This window comes from Polyergus mexicanus, unplaced genomic scaffold (genome assembly GCF_030449975.1).
Source record: "Polyergus mexicanus isolate NDT 795.1 unplaced genomic scaffold, iyPolMexi1.0 SCAF_5, whole genome shotgun sequence".
NCBI classification, from domain to species: Eukaryota; Metazoa; Arthropoda; class Insecta; order Hymenoptera; family Formicidae; genus Polyergus; species Polyergus mexicanus.
The window spans coordinates 4,340,784-4,351,815 of NW_027223325.1; the positions used below are offsets into that span (position 1 = coordinate 4,340,784).

The following is an 11,032-nucleotide window of genomic DNA, read 5'->3' on the forward strand; positions in this document are numbered from 1 at the left end:
TTTGGGCATCTGTCAACATAACCCCATAGAAACATTAGTCGATTTGTGTCTGCGTCATAAAGTTATTCTCGATTGAAAATGTCAGTTTACGAGCCAAATTCTCGTCATTTGCGGGAGGTTTTAGATTTCTGCTTCAATATGAAGAAATCTGCGGCTGAGGCTCATCGAATGCTCTCAAATACTTATGGCGAAGCCGCTATTAGTGAAAAAACGTGTCGTGAGTGGTTTCGACGCTTCAAGAACGGTGATTTTCACGTGGAAGACCGGCATAGCGGTGGAAGAGAGAAGGTTTTCGAAGATGCAGAATTGGAGGCATTACTTAATGAAGACTCGAGTCAAAGTCAAAAGATGGGAGAAAGTAGTGGCCAGCGATGGACAATACTTTGAATCATAAATGTATAACCAGTTTTTTACAATAAAGCTTCGAATTTCGGGAAAAAAACGGCGGAAGCAAAGTTGTACACCTAATACTCGCACAAACATACACACACGCACGCACACACATACATACACATCATTCTTCTAAAGTCTATAAAAATAAATTGCAAAGTTTAGGTACAATACGCACGATTTAGTATTAGTAGAGAGATTTGATACATGTCAAAGCTATTAGTCCAATCCTGAATAAATGTGATAATACGCACGCGCAATTATATTTTAAGTATCGCAAAAATAGAGTATCATTTTTTAATTAGACTTTTTTTCTTATATATTGTATGAACTCAAAGATTATCGTAAATTGCCAATGATAACAAAAATTAAAATTAAGGCTTCTATACTGACATTTACAATGATACAAAATGCTGCAGAATCAGCAAATTACAAATGTACAACACCGATTATCCTTGTTACACGCTTATAAACGTATAATCGTAATACAAGAAACTATTACCTACTGATACCGTGATATTTTTATACATTATTTAGGAAACTAAAAATTTGCGTGATAACTTGAAAGATACTCACCTATTTTTGCAAATTCCGTGAATCATCATGGCTGTGAAGAATAAATATTTTGCTTTTATAATCACTATTAACACAAAAAGTAAAATGAGCAGAGCTTCCGATTTTGCCTCAGCTATTACTAATTTTGACAGTCAATGCAACATCACGTTTAGCCAGTTCACTAGTTAGGCTCATCATATATGGGCGAAAAAAAAAAGTGGCAAATCTGGTAATGATCATAAATGGGCACCAGTTTTTGCACAAAACGTTGATTTCGGGTCCACTAATGAACTGGTTTTAAAAATGTTGACGCTAGAAGCTGTAATTTTACAACAGAAACTGATAGCTTAATGTATTGTATTAATATTGTCGACAAGAGCAGAAAATCGAGTTTATCTCGATAATGGCTTGATCTTATCACAGATGTCAATACAAATACAAAAAAGAAATGTAAACTTCTTCTTTCGAGAAAAGTCTTGAGAAAAATAATGCACACAAACTTTTATTGTACAAAACTCTTTATAAAATGTGGTACTTTATTTTTATGACGGTTTTTAAGAAAAATTCGTAGCAAGTAATTCAATGTATTAATATCTTTTTTAAATTTTATAATTATTCAGAATTCTCTCTCTCTCTCTCTCTCTCTCTCTCTCAAACATTTATCGTTAATGATAATTATAAAAAAGGAATTTAACAGGAAAGCTCGTATTCAGGCGATTAAACTTGTCATGATGATTTAGAACAATAAAAGTTATAAATTATATATTCATATATAAAATTATTTGAATTGAAAAAGATTCTGTAAAAATTCCTTAAAACCTTATTATTTGGAAAAGAGCAATAATTTGTTTTAATATTACGCTAAGCACTGTTCTATTTGTCATTCTTATATTTTAAAAAAATTGATACTATTGTCAATGCAATTAAATCACATAGTACGGTTGAATGTATATTGTATTTCATAATTCTGTTATTGTATAGCAGTACTTTAAATAATCAAGTATATATATATATATATATATATATATATATATATATATATATATATATTGTGTACAATTTACAATTAAATCAAGAACTTTAAAGACAAAATTATTTTTATATAATACTTTTTATAATCTTTTTATTAGCATTATTTATGTATGATAATATAATGTTGTACATACATATGTATATATACAATAAATCTTTTATGCAATATTAAACTCGATTATTATTAAACTCGAATTAAACAAATAAAATTATTCACATACTATTAATATTTAACATGTCAAATTATATGATTTTCGCTTAATGAGAGAAATATTCTCATCGATATAAAAAATGGAACATAACATTTATCGATTTAATTAATCAGTATTACGGAAAAGGGATTCGATATTTTCGAGTAATCGACTTTAAATATCTTTTTCAATAATTTTTCCCTTTATAGAAATATTATTATAACAATAAATTACAGAGATAAATTATATTCTTATATTCTTATAAACCTAAACAATGTTTACCACGTATACGTTCCATCTTTTGTAGTTATATAAATTAAGGCGCTGTTTGTATTCTATTAACGAGCATTACAATATAAATATAATTATATCTACTTTACATAAAATATAAATTGCAGTATAGAAATTTATACACTCTCTAAACCAATAATATTGAAAAATTCTTGCAATTTTTTATAATCAGAGTTCTCTCTCCCTTTTTTTTCTCTCACTCCAAATAATACAAAAATAAAAAATACAAAAAATATTAATATAAATTAAATATTATATAATTAAATATAATATGTAATATAATTCAATATAAATTATCTTTACATTAAATTATTATATTATTTATTGTGTACAATATTATATAAACTTTAATGTAAAATTAAATTTTATTATAGTTATTAACGCGTATTAATAAAAATAATTTTTTCGTATAAGTCTAGCCTTATATTTATTATCTCATAAGTACTATCTAAATATATGGTATATAAAGCGGTCATCCAACGAAGGTCGGTCAGTGTTGCAAACGATTCTGCAACTAGTAGACCCGCGCGTGAACGATCACTTGCCAATTATATCAAGTCGTGTTCAGTCATTTATGTTGGCAAATTACAAAGATCTGTGCGTTATTGAGCAAGAAAGAAGTGAGCAGCGAGATATAAAGTGATTATTATACAAGAGATGACATAATCGTATGAAACAACAGCGAATATAAATAATAAAATTAATTTTACGATGAAAAATTAGTAAGTTCTAATACCTGTTATAATATATTTATAATTTTATTATGATGTTAAAATAATTGTTACAAAAAATATACAAAGTATGGCAAAATGACATATATGTGATGACCTATAATTATGTGAAACGATCATGTTTATAATAAAACGGGACTTTGTGTATAAAGATACTTGATCAAAGATACATTTCTCTATCATATTTATTGCATACACACGTATAACTTACAGCATACTTTATATATGACGTAAAGATAAGATATATTGAGAAAAAGTTACATACACAAAAAGGTTAATGTATTTTTCCATTGACGTTTCATACGTTCATGTGACATGCAAGGTAGATACTTTTTTCATTCATTATATTCGTCAAACTTGATTACAATCAATCGTACCTTGCACGTTATGTAAATGAATGTTAATGTAATCTTTCTTCGTTATTGCGTAACTTGCGTATTATGCATAAGATTATTTCTTGCTGCATACTCGAAAATTCCTCGTTCAATCGATTGTACATGCTACATATATCGGTACAAAATTTTCCGTTATGTAGATTGTCCAGTGTACTTTCTAAGAGTAAGAGTGACAACAAGTGTAGAAGTAAATTGCTGACATCACGATCAACGATTAGTCATCCACAAGAAACTGTATAGTAGTGAGTCGAACGAATTCGATTGGTGGTCAGCGAGTCCTGTTCGATCAAAAAACGCTTATATAATTTACAACAGATCGTTGACAGAACGTAGCTCTCAGTATACGTGTGCAATGCTCTTCAGTGTTAATTTATGTTAAACTGTATTAAAAACGGTTTGTTTGGAAAATGACAGAAAACGTAAAGAAAGATACTAAAGAACCTCCGGATGGTGGCTGGGGCTGGTTCGTTTGCCTTGGAAGCAGTCTAATTACGGTAAATTCTGGCAAAATTACTATCGCATTCTATATTGTATCAAAGTTATTTATTCATGTTCTCAATAAAAATATATTATAAAAAGAAAATAAATATATAATAAAAAAATATTTTTTAAATCTATATATTATTAGATAAAAATATTATATAATGCAGTGATATATATATATATATTATTCTTGAAATATTCTCTCATAAAATAAGATTGGAATAATTATTATGAGAAAATTTTATAAAAACTATTATTGTTACATTTTCTATTTTCATTTTGCTACATTATTGCATATATCGTACAGATTAATATAGTATTAATTTTATTCTAATTTGTAAATATTGACTTATCTTACTGACAACATATGGTACGTAAACTGCAGCTTTCTTTGCGTTCTTTGGATCCATCTTTTGGATTACTTTTCCAAGATCTGCTGATGGACCTCGATGTGGACTCTACAGGAACATCGGTTATAATGAGCGTTCTAGATGCCATTGTCAATTTTACAGGTAAATGCGACTTTTTCTCAATATCTAAATATATGTGATTATTTTAAATATTAGAGAATCTTCTCTTTTCCTTTCTTTTTTTCTTTTTATTTTTTAAAACGTTTCTAAAATTTAGAAATATAAAAAGAAAGAAGTATACTTGTTTATCCAATCTTGTTCATATAAATTTGTAGGTTTTCTAGTTGGACCATTATTAAAAAGATTTTCTTATCGACAAGTCGCATTCTTTGGAGCTTTACTCAGCTGCAGTGGCTTAATACTTACATCAAGGGCTAATAGTATGCTTTATATTATTTGCACTTACAGCATTTTAGGAGGTATAAAATAATTATTATATATTGTATAAATTATTTAGTTTTGCATAGAGTTTCTTTTACTAATAATTACATATTTAAATAATATTTCCGTACGTATATTTTCTATAATTATTATTCATTTTAGGTCTGGGTACTGGCCTTGCAACGGCTTGTTCCTTCGTCGCACTGAACACATTTTTCGACAAAAAGCGTGGCCAAGCGGTCGGATTTTCCATGGCAGGAACTGCATTGGGAATGATGCTCGTGCCGCTGGTAAGGAATATATTTGAAATAAATGGAAAGAAATAAATCTCTTATAATTAATTATACATTGTACAGCTAATACACATGCTGCTGGAATTATATGGATTTCGTGGCACAACACTTATCATGGGAGGATGGGCGCTGCATTCTATAGTAGGATCATGTTTATTACGTCCACTTGAAGAACGATCATTGTCACTGCCAGTTGAAGTAATTATTATATATATATTCTAATCTAAAAAATATTAAGTGATTTAAAGCGATATATATTTGTCAAATAAAATATAGTTTATTAATATATTATATCTCGAATTTTTATATATTAAATTATTAAAAAAACAAATTAAAAATATATTCATGTACATATGAACAATAATACGGATAATAAAACAAATATCGTATGTATAAATATACATAAAAAATAATATGTATAATAGCATGGTCGTATAAAATCCTTCTTCAGGAAAAGACTGACAAAGAACGAGAAAGCGAAGCTTTATTAATGAAAAGAAATCCTACTGGATCACGAAGGATGTCGAACGGATCAACTTGGACCAAGGATCAAAAGGCGGAAAATGAATCAAAACTCTCATCGAGAAATGAATCGCTTATGAAGAAGATAAAAGCAACCTTTGACTTGGATCTTCTGAAGAATCCCACATATTTAAACGTCTCTCTAGGTTGCAGTCTTTTCTACGTAGCCGAATCAAATTTTAAATTGATGATGCCTTTCTTTCTCTCGGATATCGGTGAGCGCATTTAATTGTAAATCGTAATCAGCGTACCGTAGCAAAGGATGCCTATTGTTTCATTGATGAATAAGATTTATATTTTTATGTTACGAACATATAAAGATATTGAAATTACAAATTATTCACATCACATACAAATCTATGCCAATGCCACATTAGCACAATATTGTAGGAAGGTCGATGATTGAAAAACAAACATCCTCGCTATAGCACTGCTCGGAAATTACATAAACTGCTCGTAGGAACTTGACAATCAACAGGAATGACGAAAGCGGAGATCGCCTTTTGCTTATCCCTGACTGCATTTGTTGACATCCTCGCCAGATTGTTCTTGCCGACGCTTTTTGACAAGTTCGGTTGGAAGAAGCGCATGATCTTTTGGGTCTTCTGTCTCTTCGTTGGAACCGCACGTTCCGGTAATTCTTTCATTAAATCTGCCATTATTAAATTTGAATGTTGCATAATATTGCCATTACATTTTATATTATTTATTTTTTAATTATTAAAATATAATTTACTACACAAAGTTGTGAAAAATTAACAAGAAAATATAAAGTTTCGTTATTACACAGTATTGGCGGAACAATCGGCAAAGATACCATTAATCATCATGTTCGTGATAGCGGGATTCTTGCGTGGCGCTACATTGGTAAATCTTAATCTTTGCATATCGGAGTGTTGTACTTTGAAGAAGCTACCGAGTGCATTTGGAATGTATATGGTGTTCAAGGGCTTATGCGTGGTCATTATAAGTCCTTTAATCGGTATGTTGATACGATATGAAATATATATAATATTAAAATATCTATTAAATGTCTATTAAAATAACATTAAATTCTAATTTGATATCAATTTTCTCTTCAAAAGGATACATCAGAGACATCAGTGAAAGTTACAAGATCTGCATCCACATAATGACCGTTGTAATACTTGTCACTTTTATTATGTGGAGCATCGAATTTTTATACATCGCCTTTTGTAAACGACGACTTACCATAGCTAAAAAATTACAAATGCAGATAACTGAATAGTAATTGAAATTTAGTATTAATTGTGTATACGATAATCTTGAATGTATTTTTCAAGCATTTTTCTGATTTTGTCGCAACTGAAAAAGCAGGAATATTAATAAAATTGATTAATTTTTTTAAAATATTTTTTCCTTTAATTAATAATTCCCGTATAATTAATGATTATCAAACACGATGATCAATCGTGCATCGATTGAAATTTTTGCAGTTACGTCTTTAAAAAAAAAAAAAATATATTTTTGCGCGTTAAATCAAATAGAAAATATCTCCGCGACAACTTTATAATTTATTATTACACGCTGATATCGTCTTATCTACAGTCAATGTTACTTTGTATTTTCGTATAGTGCAATGAACTTGTTTTATCCAAAAGTAAAATTTTTTCTCGTCGAGCTGAATATTATTTAACAAATAAAATGTCTTGTTTAAAATTTTTTTTTTTTTTTTTTTTTTTTTTTTTAAGAAATTTTAAATTGATAAAAGAATCCTCGAATAAGAAAGATGATTTGCACGCATAATAGATATATTCTGTAGACAATTTATATTTTTTTTTTATACATCTATTTGTGTTTTTTATCAAAATTTGTTTTTTTTTTTTTTATTCATATAAAATTGCAAATTTATTAAAGCGCGATAAAATTCTGATGCTTCTATGATTCTATGTCTAATGTAACATACATACGTCTTCATTTGTGTCATTGCACTTATTGCGAGATAATGAGGCGCGTTGATAAATTTGCGCCAAATGTGTGCAAAGAATTGGCTGATAAATAAATACATTGAGAAATGCGCGTGCATTCGCGCTCGAGAACAAAGACGCAGTTGTTACCACTTGATAGGAACGATCAACGTTTAGATGAAGTTGCAGAGCCGGTTTTTATCGTTCAGACTCTTCTTCGAGCCAGTCTCGGAGCGTCCGCTGCTCGTGCCAGAACATATGTTCCTATCTTTCACGTGTGCAGAACATTTATATAAAATAATGTGCATTTCAAACATATGTGCCCGGTATTTAAATTGATTAAAAATTAAACGCGTGGGAGTGTTGCTCGTTTGAATCAACATAATCTTGAAAAATTTTGATTTTGTATAATTAGATTATAATTACTTAATTATAAATTTTTCAATAACGTTAATTCATTAACATAGACCTGACAAACATATTGGCCAAATATCTTCGTTAAACATCTGCGCTTGATCACCAAACAAGCAGTTTGCGAGAGAAAATAAGAACCCCTGATCATAAGTAGGTATAAAAAAGTTAAGCTGTTCTAACGAAGAGCAAACAAAAGAAATCAAACACGTTATTACACGTAATTATTGCTGAGCTATTTAAGTAATAAGTAATTAAACTAACGATATAATACATTTGAAGAATACATTATTTTTTGTTCCGATTATTTTAATTATTCTATTATAATTATTATTTAAGTAAAAAAAATAAAAATATATAAAATAATTACAATATATATATATATATATATATATATATATATATATATATATTACTTAAATAATAATTATAATAAGAATAATTAAAATAATCGGAACAAAAAAGAATATATTCATCAAATTTAATATATCGTTAGTTTAATTACTTATTACTTAAATAGCTCAGCAATAATTATATATATATATATATATATATATATATATATATATATATATATATATATATATATATACACAGGATGTCCCATTTTAAAGGACCCACTCAAATATCTCAGAAACACTGCGTTAAATCGAAAAATGTTTCAAACAAAAGTTGTGTGACTTCAAGGGGGCCATAAGATGGTGACAAAGATTTGACCTTGAAAAATCATTTTGAGGTCATGTGAAGATCAACTTCAAAATCTTAAACGGAAACCCCCACTTTTTATTTAGTATTCTTGTAGCTGATATCGAGAGCTTTCCAAAACACTATAATAAAGTATTTTTTCATTAAGTACTTTTTGAGTTATTTTATATTTTAATCTGACATATTTTGATATAAAAAATTTAATATCTCGTAAACTATTCAGTTTTCGATAATTTTACCGTAATACTTCTATGTACAGAATAATAAGACAAATTAATTAGTGCCAAAAAAAAACAAATAATTGTTTAAAAAAATACATTGTAAATAATTTTCTTAAAAACAATTTTTTTTTTATACTAATTGATTTGTCTCATTATTCTGTACATAGAAGTATTACGGTAAGATTATCAAAAATTAAATATTTTACGAGATATTTAATTTTTTATATCAAAACGTATCAGATTAAAATATAAAATAACTCAAAAAGTATTTAATAAAAAAATACTTTATTATAGTGTTTTGGAAAACTCTCAATATCAGCTACAAGAATACTAAATAAAAAATGGGAGTTTTTATTTAATATTTTAAAGTTGACCTTCACATGACCTTCAAATGATTTTTCAAGGTCAAATCATTGTCACCAACTTATGGCCCCATTGAAGCCACACAACTTTTGTTTGAAACATTTTTCGATTTAACGCAGTGTTTCTGAGATATTTGAGTGGGTCCTTTAAAATGGGACACCCTGTATATATATGTATAATTACTATATTAAATTATACATATATCAAATTATGTACATATCAAAAATGAGATAACTTTGACGATTTGTGAAAGTTGTCGCTATTTTTCATCATTATAAGTATCGCAGTTTTCAGAGTCAATTGAGTTAAATTAAACGAATTGCTCATTTTCATTGCTTCTACTTTAATACCACTTTATTAATCACTATGTTGAATTAGTATAACACACACACACACACATACACCCACACATACACACACGCGCACACACACACGCACACACACACATATTTTATATAAATATACAATATATATATTTCTTTTATATAAATTTATACATTACTTAACTATATATTTTGCTTAATTTATAATATTTTATTGTATTGATTAAGCTTTCGATTTCAAATATGTAAAAATTTTTTGCAATTACAGAATCCGCGATATATGACATCTGTTTCTTAAAGAAATATCAAATACAAAAAGTCAACAATTAAATACGAATACTTTTATGAACTCTCACCAGAAATGTAAATGCAACGTGGTTGAATCGAGGTGTGAAAGAAACCTTATCTCATAGCTGGCAGAAAGATATTATAACTCGTATCTTATCAAACACTTGGCCAATCCGAACTTAATATCGTACGTTGTTAGAGGACAATTAAATCTACAGTTTATCGAAAGTACGAGCACAGAATACAACTGAAAGTTTGTAGAAATCGCATACTCTCATGAAGTACTTGTAGAAGTGTGATCGATACGATTGATAGAATGACACGTGACAGAACAGACCAAGGCTGGGCATGGGCTATCGTTGTCGGCGTAACTGTTATCAATGTAAGCCAGTCCTATCTTTGCAATTGCTATTAGAAATTCCACAAGCGGATTAATCTCTATTGATATAAAACGTTTTAGCACTCACGCGTGCACAATCTTCATTTCAATTAAAAATCATTAAAATCTCTTTCTCCTTCTTATTCTAACAAAAAAGTTGCGTATTCTAAAAAATTATTTTTAAAAATATTTTAAAATTAGATTTCAAGACAATAGCTTGTCGTAGAGATTAAAAAAATATTACAGAATTTTAAAAATAATTTTTTCGCACGAATGATCGCAATTATTTTTATCAGTTAGCTGTGCTACCAGTGCAACAGTGTTTCGGACTTATTTTTGCGGAACGCTTTAGAAGTCTCGGTATTACCGCGACGCAAACAAGCCTAATTCTTCACCTTAATGGAACAATAACGTGCAGCCTAGGCCTGATAAGCGGTCCAATGATGAAAAGATTCACCTTTCGTCAGGTCGCATATTTCGGCGGCTTGACGATCGTTCTTGGAATCTGCACCGCTGCTTACGCGGTATCTCTTCCGACTCTTATTATCACTTATTGCATCATTATCGGTAAGTGGCTTGTGTTACAGAATAATTACTGGAGTCAGATAACGTGCTTGATAATTAGTGCTGAATGCCACGGAATTTAGAGGCTTTTGCTCTCTCTCTCTCTCTCTCCTCAGTGTTCAGCGATGCTCAAACAAAAACGGCATTATCAGTACTCTGCGTTGATACCACTGCTT

At 29.0% G+C, this 11,032-nt stretch overlaps 1 protein-coding gene across 1 annotated transcript in view; it reads left to right on the forward strand.

Annotated features, from left to right (window-relative positions):
* The first annotated feature begins 2,965 nt into the window (after positions 1–2,965).
* LOC138933258 (uncharacterized) overlaps positions 2,966–11,032 on the forward strand; it is an 18,226-nt gene continuing 10,159 nt past the window's right edge. Inside the window, exons 1-12 of the mRNA XM_070295848.1 lie at positions 2,966–3,181; positions 3,726–4,079; positions 4,454–4,580; positions 4,754–4,897; positions 5,022–5,149; positions 5,216–5,350; positions 5,604–5,889; positions 6,153–6,308; positions 6,465–6,656; positions 6,760–6,922; positions 10,196–10,295; positions 10,589–10,816. Of these exons, the coding sequence (XP_070151949.1) occupies positions 3,993–4,079; positions 4,454–4,580; positions 4,754–4,897; positions 5,022–5,149; positions 5,216–5,350; positions 5,604–5,889; positions 6,153–6,308; positions 6,465–6,656; positions 6,760–6,922; positions 10,196–10,295; positions 10,589–10,816 (1,746 nt within the window). The 5' untranslated portion in view covers positions 2,966–3,181; positions 3,726–3,992. The remainder of the gene's footprint in view (positions 3,182–3,725; positions 4,080–4,453; positions 4,581–4,753; positions 4,898–5,021; positions 5,150–5,215; positions 5,351–5,603; positions 5,890–6,152; positions 6,309–6,464; positions 6,657–6,759; positions 6,923–10,195; positions 10,296–10,588; positions 10,817–11,032) is intronic.